Raw genomic sequence first — 25,362 nt, forward strand, 5'->3', positions numbered from 1 at the left:
GCAGCTGTGTTATGTCCCCAGCTCTCTAGGGGTTGAGGAAGGACGTAAACATAAAAGTAAAGATAAAAATAAACCAACAGAAGGCCAAACTCAAATGTCTTTACTTGATGACGGTTGTTACAAATAATAAATGCAGGATTTCAGTAAACTAAACAACCATTAAACTAAAAACAATAAATAGGAAAATAAAATACAAGCAGGAATCCTGCTGGGGATTAACGAAACAACGACTACTTCAAATGAGTGAAAAACACTAAACAACCACAATTTAAACCAAACTCAAAACAACTCTAAGAACGAAAACACACGGTTCAAACAAAGAAATTAAACCTACTCAAAACTGAGCGAAAACACACACAAAGGAGGAACAGCACACAAGAGTAACGACAGAAAAACAAATTAAACACACAGTCCGTCCCATTCACAAACTAAACCCATCACACATACACTCAGGGCAAACGTCAATCTCACACTGAAGCAGACACAGAACATTTAAGTAGATAAATATCCCACATGGATAAACAAAAATCAAGTCCGCTGCATGGTGCAGCCAGCACCCAAACCTGGAGCCAGGCCAGGGACTCAAATACAAGCTGCCATGTGTTGGAGTTTTCCCCAGTATGTAAGAGGGTTGCTCCCTACGCCTTCAGGTTGGGGAGAGGTCTCTCACTGTGGTGTCGGCGTAATGACCAAACAGCAGTGCTGTGCTGGTTGCTCCTTCCACACCTCCTCTGCTGTGTTGTTGTGGTCTGGTTGTTTGTGTTGTATGGCAGTGACCCTCCAATCACAGGATCCAGATAAAGTGTGTAAAGTCATATAAAAGCTTCTTGGACAGTCACACCTCTTCATGAACAGATAAAGACAAATGTAGTTCAGACATGTCACCACTAGATAGCAGTATTTCTCTCCTTAAATGTTCTGTGTCTGCTTCAGTGTTTGTCTCTTTATCACAGCACACAGTTGCTCAGGTTCATAAAATCATCTGTTATAACAGCTGCCTGTGTATCATTGATGTTCTTTTGTCTGTACGTCCACAGTGTGGCGCTGCACAGTAGGATTTGAAATGGGCTCTGAAGATCATATAACAAATCTGGATCAATAATAATATCAAATTTGTGTATTTAATTACTGATTATTTGATCATTTATCCAATAAAAACACATGTGTTAAACAACACAAATGTATTATTTTAAACATAATTTGTGTTGACTCATTATTAAATGTTTGCAGCACTACCTTTCTTCTCTACAACAAATATCTTATCTATTTCAAACATGTCAGTCTAGTGTCAGGACCACGTGTGATGGCGTGTGTATTGATCAGGTGTGTTTGTGATTCTCTGTTCTGCACTGTGAGAAGTTTAAGCTGCTAATGTTAGCCTGTTAGCTCATAAATGTATCAAACATTTCTTCTTTACATGTTAAATGTACCACATGTTGGATTTTGTTCATATGTTTCAACAATATAAAAAACAAATAAAGAAATAACAAGCCCAATGTGGAAGTGGCTCAAGCCGATATACAGCCATCTGCTGGCAGGGGCTGGCTTCCAATCAAAAATCAACATGTTCTTTATTGGAATTTTTGTTATTGGTGGTCTGGTGGTATATATAAAAAGAATTTGTTGAATAAGAAGATATTAAGGGAAAAAAAAATTTGATAAATGAGAGGGCGTGGTTGGTGTGTTTGACCGGTCTCTTCTTGAAACACTGACAGGCTGTGGAAGGCTTGGACACAGCTGCACGGAGCAGCTTGCTCGCTGTTTTCAGTGCTAATATAATGATATTTGTTATTTTTAAGTGTAGAAGTCTTTTTCTACACTCGGTTGGTCTGTTACTTTGCTTGTTTGTCTGAGTTTGTGGTTCATCAGCATTATTTTTGTCCTGCATTAAGGTTGAATTGGTGTGTGTTTTTACAAGACGTGCAGGACTCTGATACGTAACGTTCATTTTACAGACCTTTACTCCTTGCTAGCCACACTAGCTAGATAACTCCTGCATCAATGTCAAGTTAGCTGCTCAGCCTGATTAAAGGTCCTGTTTAAACAACTAACAGTGTGCAGACAGCATTTGGTTGGTTAAAATGAAATGTCCCAAGTCAGTGTGCTGTGCTGCATTATATATCGGTTTATTATGTTCAAACGTGTTGTGAAGCAACAAGTACTGCAGTACATAACATGCTCGGCTCACAGGCAGCTCTGACAAACACATAATAACGATGTGTTACAGTTGAGTTGAGTTCAGTTGAGTTTACTCATCGTGGCATTATATGCTATGTATGTGAGGTACCTTAGGACAAGAAAAAGAGAATAACCTATAACCAATCGCCTTATTGCACTCACTCCTATTGTAATGAAGTCTTTTCAGAGTATAGTCATGTCCCACATCAAAGAGGCAGGCATCCCAGGCAATTTAGACCCCTGCAAATATTTGACAGGATGAAACTTGCTTATACTGAATGGTAGTATGTTTTTTTTTTATTTAAGGTTTTGCTCCCAGTGAAAACTCACACCTTATAAGTGGACTGGAAAACAAAACTGCCACACAGGACAAAAGAAGATAATTACAACTGTAACTCATTATGTAGCATAATCCATTATTTTTATGGTTCAAAACCTTGATTAGACTGGCAAAGTAACAAACAAATCAGTTCTTTGATACATTCAGTGATGATTGTGAAGAAGCTGTTAAAAAAGGATTCTACATTAATTCAAGGCCAGCCAATCATAGCTGGAACATTTCAACACATTTAACATTTTGATGCACGTTACTAAATATGTGTAAATGGACAGTAAAAAGTGGAATTCAAGGGTTTTAAAATGTGAAAGAAATACACACAATAAGAAAAAGCTCACACCCACTACAACCCTGTTACAGATTAGTGATCATAGTGAGTTTTTCAGTTTGTTTTAGTTTTTTTCAGTGGATCTTTCCCTTAATAACTCAGGATTTACTCATAAAGTTGAGCTTGATTGATTCTGTTGCATTAGAATCTTCATCAGTGGCTGTGGCTGTCATTTCTGTGAAACCAAACTTGATTTCCAGTTTGACCCGACGATTCATGCCACCTGCAGTGTCAGGCATGTCAACAACAAACATGCCGATTTCTTTGATTCCCTCCTCATCCACATACACTGGATTATTTTTCTCTGTGCGACAAAATGAGAAATTCATCCCCGTCTGATCTCTCTCTATTGGATGTAACACATGTATTCTGTTTTCACCCCAACCCACATCCTCATCAATTTCTACCAGCTTTTTGAAAATACCACCACACCAGTCACCTTCTTTGTTTGTAAATTTCTTGTCTTCTCTGTGCTTGGACTTATTAAATCTCGTAGAAATTCTAATACCGTAAGTGAAGGCACTTTTACGAGATGCCACCACAGCTGGGTTTCTTCCAAACATTACAGCTCCCTTAACGATGGCTTCTTGGGGCCGAAAAGGACAGAGAACCTTACACTGACCACCAAACTCTTTGATGATGTGTTTACGCAGAACCTGGCTTTCAGCATAGCCCCCCACTAACAGGATGAACTCAATGTTCAGATCCTTATTTAGGATTTCTTTGATACTCTTAGTGATGCCGTTCAGACTCTCAGCAAAGAAAGACTTCATTTTCTCTTTAGAGATTCTGATTGATCCTTCATCCCAGGATGCACCTTGCACTGTTTCAAAGTATTTTCCTATTTCCTGCTTTTTCTTAGCCAAATCTCCCAGTGACATTGGGCAGCTGATTCCTACACTCTTATCCTTTTTTTTTAAAAGCGTGACTTGATACATCAGTTTCTGAACATCATTGGGATGCTTTTCCTCATATTCATCCCAGACACCATTACAGAAGATTTCCTTGAGGAACTCTTGGAATTTTCTGTCCACAGATTTCCCTCCCAGGTCATTTCCAGAGGCTTTGTGCAGCTCCTTCAGGTCTCCTCCTTCCATCACCTCATGTACAGTGATGTCGATGGTTCCACCTAAAACACAAACAGTGCTTAAACAGACCAATAACAACACTGGTATACAACATTTATCCTCATAATCCTTATTCCCATGAGTGAATTATTTGGTGATTGACTGGGTGTGGCCATCAGTGGCCATCAGGCTCTAACTGAAGAGAAGCTGTACTGTTGATGGATTCATCTTCAGTCATCCTGGAGGATTAGGAGGCAACACCAGCTATTGCATATTGCAGAGACTGCTTTGACAAAAAAACGTTCACAATTCAAAATATAATTTCAATCATTTTCATTGTTAAAAGCAAATTAAGATCAGAGGAATCTATTATTTCCAACTGTACCTCCACAGTCAACAACAATATATTGTGTTCCTGGAGCCTGGTCTAGCTTCTCTTTTCCTTTGTTTTCTGCAATGAAACCGTCAGCTGGCAGACTCTTGCACCAGATTGAGGCTGCCTCTGGTTCCAGAGCAATGACCAGCTGGTTTTGTTCCCTTGATGACACAATACCTGCCTGCATGAACAAGGAGAAATTCATCAGGCTTTCTCACAATCAATAAAATTTCAGATTTCTCACATGTGAATATCAGTCGGGAAGATTTGATCATGCAAAAGTCAGAATATCAGTCGTACCTTTGTTGCAGCTTCTCTCATGAACTGCTTAGCTGAAGCATCCCAGATAGCAGGAACAGTCAGAACCCAGGTGAAGTCAGAGGCTATGAACTGCCTACCATGTGTGCTATCTGAGATGGTTTTCAGCGCATCCTCCTTCATATATCTCAGAGCTTCTGTGAACACCTTCAAGGCTTTCATGGACTTCCCATTTGCAGCTTTAATTGTCACATTGCTGTTGAGTTCCTGGAGATAATTGATAAGGTGTGTAACAGAAAGGTGTTTGTTCTGAAGTAAGTAAGAAGTAGGAAAGTACGGAAGACTGACTACATTTACAATACATCATACAACACATTATGTTAAAACAACAAAAGACTCATTCTTAACAAAACCCAAATGAGCTGTGTGCATGCACATAACGTCTGGCTGTCGGGCCTAACCTTTAAGATGCGATTACAGCTCTAATGGAGGGTTAGGTGTGTGGTATTGACATACAGTTATAAAATGTATTTACAATGTATGACCCAGAAAAAAACCCCAGTAATGTGTGATAAACATTCATTTTCTGTAGAATTATGCGTTTAAATATTGTCCCTCAATCATGTTAACTATATCTTCTGTCTGCTAACATTCATTAATGACACGCTGCCTGCTTGCTTGCTGTCAGCTAGTTTTATCAGTTAAAATACATGGTAAAACAGGGAAAATTTCTTTATTGCATTTTATTATCATGTATTAGCCAGCCTCTCTCTTCACCTGATGCTCACAGCCTGCATCATGACACAAACTTGACTATTTGCCCATAACTGGTTATGACTACATTTCAAAGATATTTGTGCTAAAATGTAACTTAACTACACACAGACAATTATTATTATTTTAAAGGTAGGGTAGGAGATTTTGAAAACTCAGTGAGAGTCAGCCAGATTTTGAAAGTAAACACACGCCCCTTTCTCTTGGAGTTCACCCTGAAGCCACGCCTCCCAACCAGTCTGTGACTTCGGCCATCATGCACGTACCTCTCTGATGCACGCAGAGCAGGAAGAGAGCGCCAACCAGCTAACTATACGTGCAGGTGCACCTCGTAGGGTTGGCTGATGTTTTTAGCGTTTTATAGCTGCCACAGATGATTCATATTCTTGTTTTAAAGCGAAACTGCCGAACTAATCGGTTTATATCGGATTGTAAAGAGAAGTTACACTTATTACACAAAAAGTGCATCAGAATGAAATCTCCTACCCTACCTTTAACCTGTTCATATATTCTATAATCAAAATCAATTGTGTGCCATAGGCCTATATTGATCATTTTGATTAGTTAGATGGTAGATCACTTTTGACTTGGTAATTGTAAAAAAGATTGCTGTCAAGACAAGTATAACCTCTCAGCACTGTAGTTTTTAAACTGGACATGGTCTATAATGTAAAATGTGACATTAAAATATTTAGCTGCAACATACTTCACATGGCTCACTTCAAATCTCTTTCAGGTTAATATCAGATATGGCTGCGCATGTGTGATGCAGATTTAGAATAGTAAAAGATGTGTGTTAGAGGTACATTAAACAGTTTTATCTCATACATCAGACCCATCAATAATCAATGTCATACAAATAATATTATTGTGACAATTATACTCACTCACAAAATACTCACTCTGTTGTAGAGGGCCATCTTGAAGGAGTCAAAGAAGAACGTCTTTCTTGCTTCCTCACCCCGCATTTGAAAGTAGGACTCTCTGGCCTCATAACCAAAGCTGAGAAACTCCTCATGTTCATTAAAAAGGATGCAGGTAGGAGCCTTTGGTGTCTCGAGTCCAACTTCTTCACCCCAGTACTTTAAATATGGAGATACTTCTTCCTCTTTAGATGTCATGCTGAAGGCATATCCACTGTACGTTGTGCCAAAGTCTATGGCAACAATGTACAAGTCACCCATTTTACAGACAGGTTCAGCTGGTCAAGATGAGAAGTCAAATGAAACTATTGAAGTTCAGAATATATTTATTATCTGAGCAGGGGGCGGGGCTAACTGAGGGGGGCGCCCCCTCCTATGACAAGCAGTACATAAAAACTGGTGTTAGACTGAAACTGAACATATTCAGTTATCAGCAGAAAGATGGAGCCACATGGAAGGTAAATATATATATCCATGATATGATATTGATCTGATGGGATAGACGGGGACAGTGGTTCATCTATTCAGCTGCTGAGTATTTACAAAGACCTGTACATTCCAAACTAAAACTCCAAATTTACCAGGGTGATTTTTTTGTTTCTCTTGAACAACTGTGAACAAACTATAGAAACATTACATGTAACTCCATGCTTCCATCAGATTATTATTTGACACTATTTCTGTGAATATAAGTTGTTTCTCTTAGAGTCAGTGGACCTTTAAGTAGGCCTGTCGCGATAAGCAATAAATCAATTGCACGATAACTTTAAATGGGCTCGGTAAGTTTGTTGTGATGTTGTGAGACAGACGGGCGTATTACGTCTATACGCCCGTCTGTCTCACAACATCAGTTTACACCAGGTGCATTACAGAAGCGTTGTGTAGCGCTGCCTCCACACTCTCGTGACATTAACAAAGGCACGTAGTAATCTGCCTGTGAGCATCCACAGATATAATCTGCCTGTGTACCTGATGGTTCATGTCCTCTCTATGTGTCAGGGAGGGTTACAGAGCAGTTACTGAAAACTCAGTTTACTCCCTCAACACACAGGGCAGCTCCTCACCTTCCACTCTGAGAACGGCTGCTGCTTCTCTCCCTGCCTTTTCCTTGCTGATGTTGTCCTTAAAAAATATGTTCTATCATATAAAATGCCGTTTCTCTACTTTTCAAACGGAATCTCTCCTCGTACATGGCTGTGGCTGTGTTTCTCTGCTGGTAGCGATGTTAAATCTCTTTTATTCTGGTGCCTGACTTTCTGTCTGCTCGATGTAGTTGGTGCAAATAGACGCGTGTTGGGCGCGACACATCTCCAAAACAGAACTCGCAGAGCAGCGCACAGCAACGCTTCTGGGACGCTTCTAAAACGCGCTGCCAGTGGCGGTTCTACATTGAATTACTCCCCGGGCAAGAAATTGTCTCAAATGGTATAAAAAACAAATTCCCCATTTTCTATATTTTTTTTAATTAAACTAATATAAGGCATGTAAACTTGAGCACTACAACTGGACTGGATCAAACATATGTCCTTGCTTATACAAAACAAAAATATTTCACTGTACTACTAAGTGTACTACTAAGTGGACTGCATTTTCTCATTTACCTCATAAAACCAGCTGACAGTAGCAGTATTCTTACTTTAGTTTAACGTTAATCAGCCTGTCATGGATGGATGGACTTATGTTAGCAGATAGTAGCTAAATGGTTCGCAAACCGACAAGCCAGAGCAGCGCATCATGCATGGACATTATAAACCACAGCGCGCAGCATCAAACTCTCAGTCCAGCATCAGGCTACAGTCCTCTGTCTCTCTGCCTGCAGCACTGCTGTAGTGTGGTTTGTTGTCATGGCCCCAAAACTTCCGTGTTGTTTAATGATCTTAGCGGCTCCTTCGATCATTCACGCTATTCACACTATACACAAACACGCAGTGACGCACGCTATCAGGACAGAGTGAGACCTCCCTCCTTCACTCCCTGTCCGTTCCGTTTGGAGACCCAGAGGTGAGCTGTCCCCCGCGCCCCCTCCCCTCCTCTCACAGCTTCTGTACGGCAGCTTCTCAGCATCAGGGGCGCCTGCAGCTGCAGGGGGCACTAATTTGCCAATTCTCCACACAGTGATCTATAATATACATAGAAACCCGCCGCGCAGGTGATTTTTTTTCCAACTGCTTGCGCCGCCCCCTGTGTGATGCCGCCCCGGGTGACCGCCCGGTCTGCCCATGCCCAAAACCGCCACTGCGCGCTGCTACGTGTCCGGTGTAAATACTCTCATTGACTATAATGACTATAATTGACGCTGCACTGCAGTTACGCTACACTTTCTCATCTGGTATAAATCCGGGGTGACACAAAAGCGCCACTTCCTAATACATCTGTCTTAAAAAAACAGTTTTTTATGCCGTAGTGGTTAAGGTAATGGACTGCGGATATTTCGTATTTCGGTTTTCAGGTTTGAATCCCATGAGAACCTTCCTTTTCAGTCTGTCATGCGCGGGTTTTATGATTATTTTGTCTGCCTTGAGGGTCATATTAGCCAAAGATGCAACTCCACATAGTTAGATTGCAATAATAGAATGATATAATAGATGATAACACAGAAATCTACATGCTCATGTTTTTGGCACATAAATGCTGACAGGGGCCTTTATTTTAAAATAGCCAATGACTGCGCAGGTGTTGCAGCAGTCAGACAATTACTCACAGTGGACATATGCATTTATTGAGAAGCAGACAGACACGACATGCCAACCAGTGACATTTGACATGTAACTAGTTCAACATGCTTTCAGCTACAAAAACCGTTCGAAATCATTCTGTTCAGCTCTTCAAGGGTTATTAAACTTGTATTCAGATTTGTTCGAATATGTTTTGTTTTCAAAATGTTAATAAAAATTCAAACGCCATTTAACATTGAAGTCTATTAGAGAGCCCTTCAACGAGGGTCATCTGCCAAATGTATCTCCTCCTACAAATTTCAAGCTACAGACTCCACTTTAGCCTTACAACGCGAAAAATGGTTTGAGTTCTAAAGGTGTCACTCTTAAAACTCAACACCACCTGTACAGCCATCTGTTTGGGGAGAGCGCCGTTCTTTTCCTCATTCACAGCCCATATAAATGGTGAAGTAACTGGAAAAGAGCAAACCTATTTTCTAACTTACCTCCATCTCCACTTATTTGACTGGATTAACATGAAATCGCACACATTTGTAGAGTAAACCTTGCTGGTGCCCCTGGTTGCGATTTTTTTTTTGTCTGAATGCTTCGGTTAGGAAAAAAACAGCAGTTGTTCGAAGGGTGCAACCCCCATTAAAATACATAGGATCTGCCCTGAGAGGAGTAAAATGAGAATCACACAGGTCTCTCGCTCATTAGATGCTGCTCTATCAAACTTGTATTAAGAATTTTCTAATTCTCACAGAGGCATACAAAGCTCTGAATTGCTCTGATTCTCCATCAATTCAGAGCAATCCTTCACATCAGCATTCAAAACAATGCTTCAGCTGCAGCAATCAAACTTGCATTTTCTTCAGGAAATGCCCTTTTCTAGTTTGTATCAGTTTAGTAATGAGCCCTACTAATACTGGATAAAATAAGCACAAAACCCACGCATGACAGACTGAAAAGTAAGGTTCTCATGGGATTCAAACCAAAAGACAAAATATCCATTGGTCATCACCTTAACCACTATACTACCCTGATCAATCAATTTCAAACTCTAAGCCCTAACGGCTCCTACACCACTCATCACCATATCAGACCAGACACCACCCAGCTGGACGAACTGTGGCCTGTCTGTCTGTCTGTGATCCAGGAGACAGTGGACCCGCCAGCACCCATCAGCCTGTTGAAATGTGTGTTAAGCGCTTTAACTCTCTCCCTGTTGCCATCAGTCAGTCTCCCCCAACATCCTGTGATCTTCATTCCAGTCCACACCTCCCTCATGTTGCTTTGCTGGAGTTTGGCTTCCAGCTTCCTCCTGTAGGAGTCCTTACTCTCCCTCAGCTTGTCCCTCAGTTGGTGTTGCACCCTCCACAGCTCCTCCTTGTTTCCAGTCCTGAAGGCTCTCTTCTTCTCGTTCCTCCTCACACTCCTTGTGGATACAGGCTGTCGTCAGACAAGAGGCACATACCTTAGTTGGAGCAAAAACGTTGTGCTCTGACCTGCCGAGGGGGGGAAGGGCAGTGGCACTGTATGCATCTTGCGCATTAGCATACAGCAAGCCCAGCGTCTTATTGTCCCTAGTGGAGCAGTCCACATACTGAGTGAAGTCAGCCAGCATTCTGTCCGAGTTAACAATGAAGGCGTTAGGCTGCTGCGTCTGCAGACGGGACAATGACAAAGGGCAAACTAGTGCAAAAATGTAAAGAAGAAATCAATGCTGACAGCATGGACGTCACTAGGGTTGACAGATAGGGGGGGCTAATCACAACAGCACAGTTACAGAAAGCAAAAGATAAGAAAAGCTATATGCATAATAAATTAAACTACCGATATTATGCAATACAATCAAAAAACAGTTTACAGATGAACAATTACTGCACAGATGAGTGGAGGTAGAAGTGGTTTGTAGAAAACTGTACATAGTGCATCAAAAGAACAAATAAGTAATTTATTGTATAGTGTGGTGTGTGAATATTGCACCTATCAACCACCAATCCAGCTGTTGTCCATCTGTGGAAAAGTCTTCTGCCAGTGACTCTGAAACAGCATCTCAGTCTATAATCTTTTCTTATTCTTTCAGAAATAGTCGCGCTGTAAATGTCTCTTTTGTCCCTGCAATAGTTGTGTGGCAAAAGTTGAAAAATGAAGCTGCGCTACATGAAAGAAGCGCTGTTTACTGTGAGCGTCTGAGAGCGAGCTCCCCTGTTCATCCGGAACGTCCTGACGTAACTTCCGGGTTATCGTAACAAAACATAGCATCGCTAATAAGTCAAATAAAAGTTTCCAGTAAGAAATAACAGTGAATAACAGTGTATAACAGGGGTATGCAGAACAATGCACCTTCCGGCTGAGAATACAGTTCGCTACGCGTCTATTATTGCGTTCAGGGCCGCATTTCAGACGTGTAGACGACTCAGCTAGTTAGTGGAGATACTTCTCTTGTCTTCAGAAGACATCTTTGATACACCACGTCAGAGGCACAAGGCTCTACAATTGGATATTTGAGCCCCTTGTGATATCGCTCGATGGTCCGATTGGACACTGACTTGCCCGTAGAATAATACAGCCAGTCTACATCACACAGACATGCCTGAAGTGTCCTCTTTTCGAGGAAAGAAACAGAACGTCTCTAGCTATTACTTTCCTAATGTATGAGCGACTTTGTAAGACATATGCTCTCATGTCGTATACGAGGTGGTCAACTCCGAAATAATCAAGATAATAATAATAATAAATAAAATATTGCCGCAAATTATAGGGGGGCTTTGGATTATTTTAGGGAGGCTGAAGCCCCCCTAAAATAGGGCTAGCGACATCTACGGCTGACAGAGAACTCAAAGCGTCATCTTGTACTTTCATAATCAAGGGAATTCGTAATAAATGTGTTTGGAAGTGTTTAGCCAGTTTGTACAAAATAATGCCTGGTCATAACACTGCTCTTAATGAACTCAGGAAGGACGGAGGCAGGAACAACCGGCATGATAAACAGGCCCTTTCTGTAAAGAACCCTGACCACAGAATGACGAGTCAGCAGACTGGCAGGTAAGTACAGTGTTTAAATACAACTTCCACTTTGACCTGCCTGTAGATATGTGCATTCTTCAAGTTTTTTAACATAATAACCTGGTCAAGCAGAGACAAGAGAGACATTAAAGATGTACAATGTGTTTGAACTGCAGCTACTCCTCTCCTGAGGGACATCCTAGACCAATGCCTTATCCAGACAGTTTGGAAGGACAACATTCACAGCAAAGGTTTGATTAATCCACCATTTAAACTGATGTCTCTGCACACAGGCTGCTTTCATTTAGCACTGTACAAGGACAGGTACTGTTTATTGTGAAGAGAAACCTGCATCAGCACACATTTATCAAAAACAAATAATGGCCTTCAACACAGACTGAGAACCGTTATAATGAGGACTTGTTGATCATGATATCCATGTATCAGTAGTTCTCCTTCATGGTTATTTGGTTTGTGTGTACCGGTGATGACTGGGTTCTATTTGCCTCAGGTCTCCTGACCTGGCATCTCGTCAGGATCAGAGGTAAAGATTCATTGTTTTCTGTGATTGTTTTTGATCAGATAGCTGAAAAAACTGGTGTGGGTAACTGTCCCATTGTCAATCCCATCCTATCTAACGCACTGCATTAACAGCACAGAGTCAATCCACCACCTAGAATAGCTAACTGGTTGAAAGCAGCCCAGACACTAGCAGCAGGGGCTAGCAGTAATTGTGTGTTCAAGTTATTTATAATATGGACAAGCATTTTAATGATTGCTGAGAAGCAGAAAGCAGGAAGCAAAGCAATGCCCTTTGCCAAGGGCCAACTGGCAGGTCTTAAAAGCTGCATCCTGGAGGTCCTGTCACTGCAGCTGCTGATGAACTGAACTAAGCTCATAATGAATCCATTGACTGTTTAACCAGACAGGTCTTCTTATTTTTTCTTAACAGTATGATGGAAATGGATCTCAGGAAGAAACTACATGAGACAATACAGAAACTGGAAGAGACCAGGTAAACTGCACACCTGGACTTGTCAATTACATTTTTCACATTCATAAGTTTGTTGAAACTTTATAATGAATGACTAAAATTGATCAAGCTATTCACTGAGATCTAGCTAATATTTGCCTTTACAAAAGTCAGAAGCTACAACACAAACTTTCCACAAAGAAATCATAAGATATTTAGATTTGGCTTAAATTTAAATATTTTCTAGTTAATTAAATAAGTTATTTAGTTTTATAACTGCATGCATTTTAACTGTGCCAATCATGTCTGTCCACAGATCTGTTTTACAAGAAAGAAAGAAAAAACTGGAATCATTCAAAGAAAGGTGCTGTTCATTCAGTGGTGTTGCATGCTCACAGTTGTGTTCAAAATAATAGCAGTCCAACATGACTAACCAGATCAAACACTGTTTTGGTATAAATCACATCATTACATGGCAAAACATTTACCAGTAGGTGTAGTAGAGTTACAGAAACCAAGAGACCCGACATTCCTGATATGAATAGTCTGTGTAATTGAATAATTACGTGAAAGGGGCATGTTCAAAATAATAGAGTGGAGTTCAATTAGTGTGGTCACTCATTATGTGAAGATACAGGTGTCATTCAGGTAGAATAGAATAGAATAGAATAGAATATACTTTATTAATCCCTTTGAGAAGGTCCCTCGGGGAAATTCAGGTACCAGCAGCAATACAACACCGACAGTCAGAGCAAGAGTTAAATAGAATAAAATAGAATATAGTATAATAAAATAAAAATAAAAGGTAGAGAAATTATGTACCAACATTGCACACCAGCATAGATGGTACAGATGAGTTATTGCACATATAAATTATTGCACGTGTGTTGTATCAGGCGGGCTGTACTCCCCCCTCCTTCTCCTTTAATCTCCCCCTCCTGCCAAAAGCAGAGTTGTGATGACAGTGTGCAGAGGATGACCGGCATCATCCACAATAGCCAGAAGTTTTTTTTCTCCACTCTGCCACCGTCACCAAAGACCAGGGCAAACTCCAGCTTCATGCCAACTACAGAGCCGGCCTGCCTGATAAGTTTGTCCAGCCTGTTAGCACCCCCCCCCCCTCCCCACACACACACACAGAAATCAACTCTGACCTGCCTGCATTTTTTAAGCTTTTTCAACATAATAACCTGGTCAAGCAGAGACAAGAGAGACATTAAAGATGTACAATGTGTTTGAACTGCAGCTACTCCTCTCCTGAGGGACATCCTAGGCCAATGCCTTATCCAGACAGTTTGGGAGGACAACATTCACAGCAAAGGTTTGATTAATCCACCATTTAAAGTGATGTCTCTGCACACAGGCTGCCTTCATTTAGCACTGTACAAGGACAGGCACTGTTTATTGTGAAGAGAATCCTGTGTCAGCACACATTTATCAAGAACAATTGATGGCCTCCATAAACACAGGCTGAGAACTGTTATAATGAGGACTTGCTGAACATGATATCCATGTATCAGTAGTATCAGTAGTAGACAAGGTAAGCTGCACACCTGGACTTGTCAATTACATTTTTTACAAACTTTCCACAAAGAAATAATAAAATATTTAGATTTGGCTTAAATTTAAATATTGTCTATAGTTAATTAAATAAGTTATTTAGTTTTATGACTGCATGCATTTTAACTGTGCCAATCATGTCTGTCCACAGATCTGCTTTACAAGAAACAAAGAAAAAACGTTGGGAAATAGAACTGGAACCATTCAAAGAAAGGTGCTGTTCATTCAGTGGTGTTGCATGCTCACAGTCGTGTTCAAAATAATAGCAGTCCAACATGACTAACCAGATCAAAGACTGTTTGTGGTATAAATCATATCATTAGATGTCAAAACATTATTCATTAACTCATTATATGAAGCAACAGGTGTCATTCAGGTAGAATAGAATAGAATAGAATAGAATAATAAAAATAAAAGGTAGAAGAATTGTGTACAAACATTGCACACCAGCATAGATGGTACAGATGAGTAATTGCACATATAAATTATTGCATGTGTGTTGTATCAGGCAGGCTGTACTCCCCCCGCCTTCTTCTTTATTCTCCCCCTCCTGCCAAAAGCAAAGTTGTAAAGTTTGATAGATCAGGGGACAAAGGACTTTCTGAGTCTGTTGGTCCTGCTCTTGGGGAGGAGCAGCGTGTTACTGTTCAGGCTTCTCTGAACGCAGAGGATGACTGGCATCGTCTACAATAGCCAGATGTTTTTTTAGCGTTCTCCTCTCGGCCACTGTCACCAGGGAGTCCAGCTTCATGCCAACCACAGAGCCAGCCCACCTGATAAGTTTGTCCAGCCTGTTAGCACTCCTTTTGTTCGTGGTTCCCAAGGTTTGACAGACTTATTGGGGGAGACTAGGTCCAGGCAGAAGTTAAGGTAGTCTGTCAGACATTGAGTCTGCTCCTCTATGTCCTCGCCATGTGTTTTCAGCAGTAGAAAACAGTACAGAAACAGAAACAAAGAAAAAACTGGAATCATTCAAAGAAAGGCACTGTTCATTCAGTGTTGCATGCTCACCATAGGCGTAGCTGCCAATATATCAGAGGAGGACATATTAAAATGGCCCATTTGGACCTCCCACATTTACTGAGTAGGAAAGTCCACCTAACGCTGTTTCGATTGCTTGTGAAAAAAACTCTGTTCCACTTGGTTCATAAGAGAATAACCTTACCGCTGAATCCCACTCCATGTTTTCCTGGTTACCGCAGCGATGCAAAACCATTACTATAGTAACAGAGCTAACAAAGCCAGTGGCTTTCTTCGAGTGAGCGTAAAACCCCTGGTCGAAGCTGGAGGAGGTGACGTCAGTGTCATCCCACAAAGTCCAACTTAGGTTGATGTTAAATCAACTTAGAAAAGTTGGGAGGAAGCTGCTGTTTACTTTCAGTTACAGTAGACGGTATTATTTGTCTGACGACATGTTGTTTGCCTTTTCTGCTCCCTCCCCACACACAATGGACATGAGGAGATTCTTAACAAAGACACGGAGAGTTAGAGTTGTTTTCAGCATTAACCCATATTATAATGAAGCCAGGTTAGCTCCTGTTAGTCTGCTAGCATCAGCCTCGCCTATAGCCAGTGCACATAGCCACCTGCTCGTATTCTTATCAGCAAGAATAAAATAAATGTGATGGACCGTCAGGACACAGTGGTGCATTATATGAAAAGGGAAACGCTGATACAGCAGATAAGGCAGCGCATCATTATAAACACATCCACAAGGTTTGTTGTGAATTGAGCAGTTTTATAAGCAAATAAAAATAAAGACATGCATTTTTTTTGTAAGTTAGTATTTTTTGTGTTTCAGTATTATCTGCATTAAGCAGAGTTTGGTTCATGGTCCAACAACTTTTTGAAACTCAGATGATAAGAAGACCACTGTGTTAAATCAACATACGCTGATGTTATTTCATTGATGATATATATATTTGAAAGCTCACTTATATTGGTTGTAATGAAAAGTAAAGCACAATCTATCTCCATCTCTCTACTCCATTTGAGGTTGGTAGTGAGAGTGAGTCAGAGGCAGGGCCATCATGGACCAGTGGAGGAAGTTCTTTTGCTGAGGTGAGTGATGATGGGAAAACTCTATCAGGTGGACATGAGGGAGATTTGCCAGTTTTTTGTCTCTGTAAATGAGAGAAGGAAGCAGATATGGAGTTTTTGTATAATCTGTTAGTGTAGTACAGGGGTCGGCAACCTGTGGCTCCGGAGCCGCATGAGGCTCTTTCATCCCTCTGTTGTGGCTCTCAGGGCGAGCTAATTTTTGGAAAAAAATAATAATGTGAATAAATAATGGCCGTTTAATTTAAATGTACTTTATTTAATTCATTTAGTTTTTTCATAGTAATAGTTGTTTCTTTGGAGATTGAGATGCTCTCGTGATACTACAATAAAACTTTTAATATTTTGTCAAAATATGTGTCAGGGTCATCACCTGTGACACTTGACAGCCTACATGGAATGACATTCCCAACACTTATATGAACATGGAAAAGTTTGCATTTGGAGTCCTGTCGATCTTTGGATCCTCATACTTATGCGAGCTGGTGTTTTCCATCATGAACTACATGAAAAGTAAACATCGCTCCAGCCTCACAGATCAGAGCTCAGTCCTCTGTGAAAATCAAAGCGATGTCTTACAGCCCTGAAATGGATACGATACGCTGTGCAGTGAAGTTCCAGAGCAGAACTCACATTAATGAGGTGAAAGAAATAATTAAACAAGCTGTTATTCTGAAAATACATCGGACCCTGAACTAACGTGTTTCATAATTCAGGTTGACTACTGTAGCCTGTACGCCTGTAGCCTATACGGCATGGAGGAAATGAATGACGGCACACTGAAATCAAAATAACATAAACTGGCATTTTTTGTTCAGATAAATATTATATCTATCTATATTAGGCCTATACATGGATTAATATTACCTTCAATTTAGTGGTCAGATAGGTGTAGATTAGTAGTTAGGGGTTTCTGGCTCCAAGTGTGCTTTATTCAGTGGGAAACCGGCCCAAATGGCTCTTTTAATGCTGAAGGTTGCTGACCCCTGGTGTAGTAGCACCAGTGTGATTGACAAAACAGTTGTTTCACTTGGAATTAGTTTCTGTATGTCACCGTTTTTAAAATCAATTACTTTTTGTTGAATCTGTCTCTGAAATAGTCATTAAGTGTTAACTCCAACCTGTTAAAATCCGCAGGAAATCGCAACTACTTCATATAATTATATTATATTTAATAATATACTAATGTACTTTTTTCACCACCCACCCACAGAAGCCCCCCCCCCCCCCCCCCCACACACACACACACACATTTTTAATGCTTCCTACGCCACTGATGCTCACAGTTCAAAATAATAGCAGTCCAACATGACTAACCAGATCAAACCGCAGGCTGAGAACTGTTATAATGAGGACTTGCTGAACATGATATCCATGTATCAGTAGTTCTCCTTCATGGTTATTTGGTTTGTGTGTAAATACCGGTGATGACTGGGTTCTCTTTGCCTCAGGTCTCCTGACCTGGCATCTCGTCAGGATCAGAGGTAAAGATTCATTGTTTGCTGTGATTGTTTTTGATCAGATAGCTGAAAAAACTGGTGTGGGTAACTGTCCCATTGTCAATCCCATCCTATCTAACATACTGCATTAACAGCACAGAGTCAATCCACCACCTAGAATAGCTAACTGGTTGAAAGCAGCCCAGACACTAGCAGCAGGGGCTAGCAGTAATTGTGTGTTTAATTAAGTAAATACATAAGAATTGCATAAGTCAGAAAATAACAAAACAAAACTTGAAAAGCCAACTGGCAGGTCTTAAAAGCTGCATCCTGGAGGTCCTGTCACTGCAGCTGCTGATGAACTGAACTAAGCTCATAATGAATCTGTGGACTGTTTAACCAGACAGGTCTTCTTAATTTTTCTTAACAGTATGATGGAAATGGATCTCAGGAAGAAACTACATGAGACAACACAGGAACTGGAAGAGACAAGGTAAGCTGCACGCCTGGATTTTTCACAAACTTTCCACAAAGAAATCATAAAATATTTAGATTTGGCTTAAATTTAAATATTTTCTAGTTAATTAAATAAGTTATTTAGTTTTATAACTGCATGCATTTTAACTGTGCCAATCATGTCTGTCCACAGATCTGCTTTACAAGAAAAAAAGAAAAAACTGGAATCATTCAAAGAAAGGTGCTGTTCATTCAGTGGTGTTGCATGCTCACAGTCGTGTTCAAAATAATAGCAGTCCAACATGACTAACCAGATCAAACACTGTTTGTGGTATAAATCATATCATTAGATGTCAAAACATTATTCATTAACTCATTATATGAAGAAACAGGTGTCATTCAGGTAGAATAGAATAGAATAGAATAGAATAGAATAGAATAGAATAGAATAGAATATATAATAGTATGTTAAAAATAAAGGAATTGCGCACAAACATTGCACACCAGCATAGATGGTTCAGATGAGTTATTGCACATATAAATTATTGCACGTGTGTTGTATCAGGCGGGCTGTACTCCCCCCTCCTTCTCCTTTATTCTCCCCCTCCTGCCAAAAGCAGAGTTGTAAAGTTTGATAGATCGGGGGACAAAGGACTTTCTGAGTCTGTTGGTCCTGCTCTTTGGGAAGGAGCAGCCTGTTACTGTTCAGGCTTCTCTGAACGCAGAGGATGACTGGCTTCATCCACAATAGCCAAAAGTATGCATCCTTCACGTTGGCGTACAGCAGGTCTATTGTTCTGTTAAGCCTAGTGGGACCATCTACAGCCTGGTAGAACGAGGCCAAGGTAGAGTCCAGGAAAGTATGGTTAAATAATTTAGATATGACCATAAACACCATGGGATGCTTTGTCTGCAGCCTTGCTGTTACTGTGTGTATCTTCTCACAAGTCCTGAAAACAGGACCTTTTCCACTGAGACGTGTCCTGGGCAACACCAGCTTTCATTCACATATATGATGAGCCCCCCACCTCTGCTCTTCCCGCAAGCTCTCACAGCAGTAAAACCCGGTAGATCAACGTTAGCATCCGATATCACATCAGTGAGCCACGTCTCTGTGAAGATGTACTGCACTCACGGTACCTCTGCTGATTGTTCAGCGCAAACAGCTTGTTCATCTTATTCAGTAGTGAGTTGACATTCCCCATTATTACCTATGGAATCGCTGGCTTAAAACTTCTACTACAGCCTTTACTTTCACTCCTGCCTTAAAGCCTCTGTACATCATCCTCAGCTCTGCCAGGATGTTGTGCTGCATTCCAATGTTAGTCCTCAGTGCAAAAAGTTCTTCTCTTGAATAAACAAGACTGTCGCATGGTGGTGCCATGTTAAGGTTCAAATATATCCACAGGATACATAAACATAAGTAAATAAGTAGATAAAATGTTAAAAGAAAGTAAGAAACGCTCAGTGCGTAGGAGACACTGGTAAGGCAGCCGTTGTTGACCCTTATTTAAGGATTGGTCGACTCAATGCAGCACAGATGTGAAGTAGCTCTCAACAACAGTGGTTATACAACTAAATATTAGTTTGGTGATTCACAGGAATGCTAAATCTTAACATTTCTTCAGTTTATTGATGAAATATTTGAGTTTGATGTAAAATATAATGAGCAGTGTTCCCAATATATGGAAATAAAAATATTATAAAGCTATACTCATGTTTTAAAAAACACTGCTATTATTTGGAACACAACTGTGCATGCTTAAGGAGAGCTTTTGTTGCTTTAAAACACAAAAGTTTCAAGGTTAATTTTGTATTTAACAGAGTGGCATGGGATGTTGCTCCTTCCATAAAGACAGGAAAAGCAGAGAGCATGAACAGTCCAGTTAATAAATCTAGACTCAAAGAGATGTATGAAGATCTACGACAGAACTGGATTGAGATCAAAGATCACCTGAAATCAAATAATCAAAACCCAAAGACTGTTGAAGCCGCAGTTCAGGTACAGAACTGTCTGATTAAGAGATAACATTAGTAGTACAATTTAGGCGGTAACTACATTTATTGTGTTTTTTGTGTGCATAATGTTTTTCTTATAGAGAATGTTTGAAGAGGAAAGAGAAAAGATGGAGCAATGCAAAAAGCAAATCTACACAATGAGTGGACTGTGTGAGGACAGCAGTGGATCAACATCTACCAAGGTACCAGCTATACTATAATTTACAACTGGTTCAATCAGGAACATTGTGGACTCACAGTATTGCAGCTGAAACTTGGATGAAGATGACGTTGTGAGGTGTGTGTAGAATAGAGGCATAGAGACAAAAAATAACAAATGACATACAATAGAATAGTATAACAGACATTTTTTAAAACATAATCTAATATTATAATGTATAAACAGCATGTAAGAATGTCTTTAAAATTGCTTTATCTGAATACAAGATTTCAAAATAAAAGACTCAATTCAATTTAATCTTATTTATATAGTACATTTTACAGTCAGAATGGTCTCAAAGCATTTCACAGAAACCCAGAGCCTAAGGCCCCTTAAGAGCAACAGTGTCAAGGAACTTTTTTAGCAGGAATAAACCTGACTCATGGAGGAGGAGAGAGGAACAAACATGATACATAAACATGACAGGTTGTTGATGTTGTCAAGCAAGCTGAAACTATTATGGTTATATTATAGTGGATATACACATCATCAGTTAATACATATTACTAATAAAAACAGTTATAAAATAGTAATTATAATAATAGTAGAACAACAGTGGTGGGTGTAGTCAATATGCATTGGAATGATCAAGGGCTGGACTGCAGGTCAGCATGCAGGTCTGAGGCAGAGAGACCTGCACAGAGAGAGAGAGAGAGAGAGTTTATGTATCATCAGTATGTATCAGCCTGATGAAGAGAGGTAAGAGGGATTGAGGGGGGCAAGAAACTGCTCAGACTTGAGGGAACGAATCTTTTTTATGACGTTTCTCCTGCTCATCTGCTCCTTTTTGTTTCAGGCTCAAGAGTGCAGCCAGATAGCAATACAGAATATTCAACTGGCTCTCTACTATGGAAATAAACATCTTCTGGAGGTTTGTGGAACATCACATATTTTAAAGCGATGCAGCACATACAGGAACAATATAAGGAAATGATTGTGGCTAACTGGCAAGTTTGAAGAACTGAGCTGTCTTTTTCCACACAGACTGAGGACGTGCAGTGTTGGGAATCGAAACTCTCCTTGTTGGGCCGTTTGATGGCATTAAACAATCCTTCTCTTCAACCTGAATGGGAGAATCACAGTCCTGGGATGGATGCCTGGAATATCCTTCCAACAAACCTCATGCCAGTTTATGCCAAGCCGGAAAAGTGCATGCAGCCCCAAAATACACGCTGTTCACAGCTATGAACTTTTCCCTTCCTTTGTGGATCACAAACTGCTGTGTAGCCAAACACTGCACGGCTGTGTTTCATTTGCTGTGTTATTATAGTTTTGCTAAAGGGCTTGAATAAATGTATCTTTTTTTGATATGGAGGCCTTTCAATAATGAGTCCAATGCTTTTACCAGACTTTTTTTTTTGAACAAAGCTGCATCCTATCGTGACTGGAGATTTTTGTAAACTTTGATTTTAAAATCATTAATTAAACTGAATTCAAAATGAGGTGACTGGTGATATGAAGCTTTATTACTCTCAGCTAGTAATGAGAACTACTGCTATTATTAATACTGTTATTAGTATTATTAGTATTAATACATAATCACTATTGAATTTTCCACATTTTTTTTTTACTCCACTTTAGCTCATTTTTGCTAAATGTGTCTTATGGCGTAACAGCACAAAACAAAAAGGTTTATTAGAGCAGACAATATTCTGAGAATACTGTAGACAAATTTAGGCGTAATGTATGTATGTATGTAATGTAGACAATCACAGCTGCTGCTGTCCTTTGCCAACAACACTACAGCAATATTATGTTATCGTATATTTTCCCTTTTTGTGTTCGTCTTTAACTTTGTGACAGAAGTGTATAAACATCGTATAAACATGCTGAAGATATTAACATCTTGTTTATTGCACCACTGAAAAAGGTTATGTATCATAGGAGACTAGCTCTGTGGCATAATTAAAATATCCAAATAATGAAGCAGGTATCAAGAGGGATGGAGAGGAAGTGGTACTTCTCCAAATCAGATGAATCCAAGAGGGCCTGGAGAGATAGTTTACTGGCATATAAGAATGGTCGGACCACACAATAATGTTAGATGAACTACTGGACACAGATTCATCTCTTAAAGGGACAGTTTCTTTGCTATACGGGAATATCCAGAAGTTGGCTTCCCCATCTCTTGATTGTATAAAAAGAAATTGGAGGAGGATTTTGAGTTGGACATATCAGAGGCTGCCCAGAGATGGGCATAGTAGGGCAACAACCCAGCAGCAGCTACCTCCTCCTTGCACAAAGGAGCACTGCCAGAGCCCTGCAACATGACCTCCAGCAGGCCACTAATATGCATGTTTCTGCTCATACACTGTCAGAAACAGCCTCCATCAGGGGGGTATGAGGGTCCGACGTCCACAAGTGGGGCTTGTGCTTACAGCCCAACACCGTGCAGGGCGATTTACCACACAACACCAAGATTGGCAGATTCACCATTGGCGCCCTGTGCTCTTCACGGATGAGAGCAGGTTCACACTGTGCACATGCAGTGTGCGTTCTAATGGTACATTGTGTTAGCTAATAATGTAAAAAAGGATAATCGATGATTAGAAATCTCCTGTTACATTATGTTAGCACAGCAGAACTGTTATGCTGATTAGAAAAGCTATAGAACTGTCCTGGTCAAACTTTTGAACAGTAGTGCATCTGTTACTGAGCTGTTGTTAAGTTTCGACTAGTGATGTGTCTTTGGCATGTGAATGATGGAAGGAGGCGCCCTGAGCCTTTTGGGTTTTCTAAAGTAATCCAATGCCGAAGGATATGAAGAGCTACACACTATTTATTTAAGAACAACCTAATGTAACAGTGGCAAAAGTATGTAAAGCTTAGGTAGAGAAGATTGAAGCAAGATGTTTCGCTGCTCATCCAAGCAGCTTCATCAGTTCTGCTATGTCAAGCTTAGCTTTCATCATCACCTGTGATTACCTGTATAGCAAACAACTCAAGAATTTCCCCGTATCTTTTTTTTTCAGGTGGCCTATCAGGCAATCTTGAATGATTTGAAAGCTTTATATGGTTTTGAAAAGTTTATCTGGGTTTGAACAAGCTTTCTGCTACCCTCATTTATGGTAAGAATAAGACTTTGTTTCTTGAATACTCTTAATTAAGCTGGTAATTTGAAAATACAATTACTGACAAATATAAGGAGTTGTTGGGAGTTTTGGTGTTGCAGGTCTCATTCAGGTGCAGCAAGTGATCAAGCCCACTGTCATTTCACTGCTACAACTGATCCTGATATAATAGAGTATATTTAGTGCTGATTGAGTGCATCCAGGTTTTTAAAAAGAAATGTGATTTTTGGAAACAAGAAAAGAGGCCATGTAAGTCCAAGTGGTCAATAGCTGCTAAGAACCGTTTTAAGTTTAAGTTTTAAATGATTTGTTTGCTGCTGACTTGGGCAAATCTACAGTTATTGCTTTTAAATTTAACTGCCGCGTTCGACGCTGTGGACCACGATATATTTTAAACTCACTTAGAGCATTATGTTGGTATTAAGGGTACTGTTCTTGAGTGGTTCAGGTCATTTTCACAGAAGTTTCTCTGTACATCTTGGCCAGCACTCCTCATCAAAAATGCCACTGAAATTCGGCCTGCCAGAAGGTGCAATTTTAAGTCCTGTTCTATTTTTAATATACATGCTCCCTCTAGCCTCTTAGGGCTTAGTGGCCAAATACATGGACAGCACTTTTTTGCTCTTATGTCCACAATGGTGTTTGCTGCTGAACTGGGAGTAGTATGGACATGTAGGTGGTCATTTACACTGCCATCTGGTGGTGTCAAAAGAGTATAACACACTACGGAAAAAATTCAAAATGGCAGCGAACACAAGCAAATTTGTGGCAGCTCTATACACAAACACCGACCAGGTAAGAAGTGCTGTCATATTTTATGGCTTATTCTGATTTAGTTAGTTCTATAAGCGTTGTAAATTTGTCATGAAATGCAAATTTGAAAAAAAAGTGTAAAAATAATTAAAGCTGCAAGTAGCGATGATGGGCCCTCGCAGCCCTTGTGGTCCACGGGACCGACAGCCGCCGCCTCTCCTATCGTCCCACGACCTCTCTCCCACCTGTACCAGCACGAGCTGTGGTCTGCAGGGCAGAAGAGTGTAGCAAAACACACATGTACAAAAGACAGGTCCTCCGGCCAGTAGGTGGCACAGTGAATGTAGCATATCTGCATGTCAATCTGTGCAGTGTCTGATGTTCAGCATGACTGTAAAGTTTCATCCACATAGGATGAAGTATGTGGGAGATAAAGCCAAAAATACATCTATTTCCTGTGCATTGGCGAAGGGTCAACTTCATGGTGGCACCATAGCCAGACCGCGTGATGAAGTGCTGCGTTTTGATAACTTTTGGTCCCTAATGCCTTAAGAGTAACCAGACCAAGTTTCAGATGGATTGGACAAATCCACTAGGAGTTCGTAAAAGTGTGGGGAGTGAAAAATGCTAAATGGAATTTAAATGAATTTTTTTCAAAATGGCGGGCTTCCTGTGCGTTTTAGAGGATACCTCCAAGAGACTTTTTTTTCTTGTCTAGAGGTGATACATATGCGTACCAATTTTTGTGTCTGTAGGTCAAACGGGGAAGCAGATCTCATTCCAGGGGGCGCTGCTGAGCCATGTGGCCACGCCCACATATGACGATGAGGTGACATGAAAAGGTGTACAGGGGCTGATGTCATGATAGAGTAAGAGGCAGGAAGGATGAACAAATCAAGAAACACAGCAGCTTTCTCAATGGTGGTG

At 40.3% G+C, this 25,362-nt stretch overlaps 2 protein-coding genes across 6 annotated transcripts; one reads left to right on the plus strand and one right to left on the minus strand.

The window, feature by feature from the left end:
* Positions 1-2,941: 2,941 nt before the first annotated feature.
* Positions 2,942-6,514, minus strand: LOC114449739 (heat shock 70 kDa protein 12A-like). Its single transcript, XM_028427570.1, has 4 exons — positions 6,221-6,514; positions 4,587-4,811; positions 4,296-4,467; positions 2,942-3,972 (listed from the first exon to the last, which is right to left on the minus strand). Exons 1-4 carry the CDS (start codon positions 6,500-6,502, stop codon positions 2,942-2,944), a joined length of 1,710 nt encoding a protein of 569 aa, XP_028283371.1. The 5' UTR covers positions 6,503-6,514.
* Positions 6,515-6,676: 162 nt separating this feature from the next.
* On the plus strand, positions 6,677-21,955 carry LOC114449309 (trichoplein keratin filament-binding protein-like). 5 transcript variants are annotated; one of them, XM_028426843.1, is made up of 16 exons: positions 6,681-6,699; positions 11,857-11,946; positions 12,084-12,158; positions 12,419-12,451; positions 12,860-12,922; positions 13,197-13,244; positions 14,127-14,201; positions 14,592-14,654; positions 16,436-16,501; positions 17,950-17,982; positions 18,368-18,430; positions 18,587-18,634; positions 20,218-20,395; positions 20,493-20,594; positions 21,408-21,482; positions 21,596-21,955. In XM_028426843.1, exons 1-16 carry the CDS (start codon positions 6,683-6,685, stop codon positions 21,797-21,799), a joined length of 1,233 nt encoding a protein of 410 aa, XP_028282644.1. In that variant the 5' UTR covers positions 6,681-6,682; the 3' UTR covers positions 21,800-21,955. The 5 variants fall into 5 exon arrangements, with proteins under 5 accessions (XP_028282648.1, XP_028282644.1, XP_028282645.1 ...); XM_028426844.1 differs by lacking the exon at positions 12,419-12,451; XM_028426846.1 differs by lacking the exons at positions 14,592-14,654; positions 16,436-16,501.
* Positions 21,956-25,362: the final 3,407 nt, after the last annotated feature.

The sequence above is a fragment of the Parambassis ranga genome, chromosome 17 (genome assembly GCF_900634625.1).
Source record: "Parambassis ranga chromosome 17, fParRan2.1, whole genome shotgun sequence".
NCBI classification, from domain to species: Eukaryota; Metazoa; Chordata; class Actinopteri; family Ambassidae; genus Parambassis; species Parambassis ranga.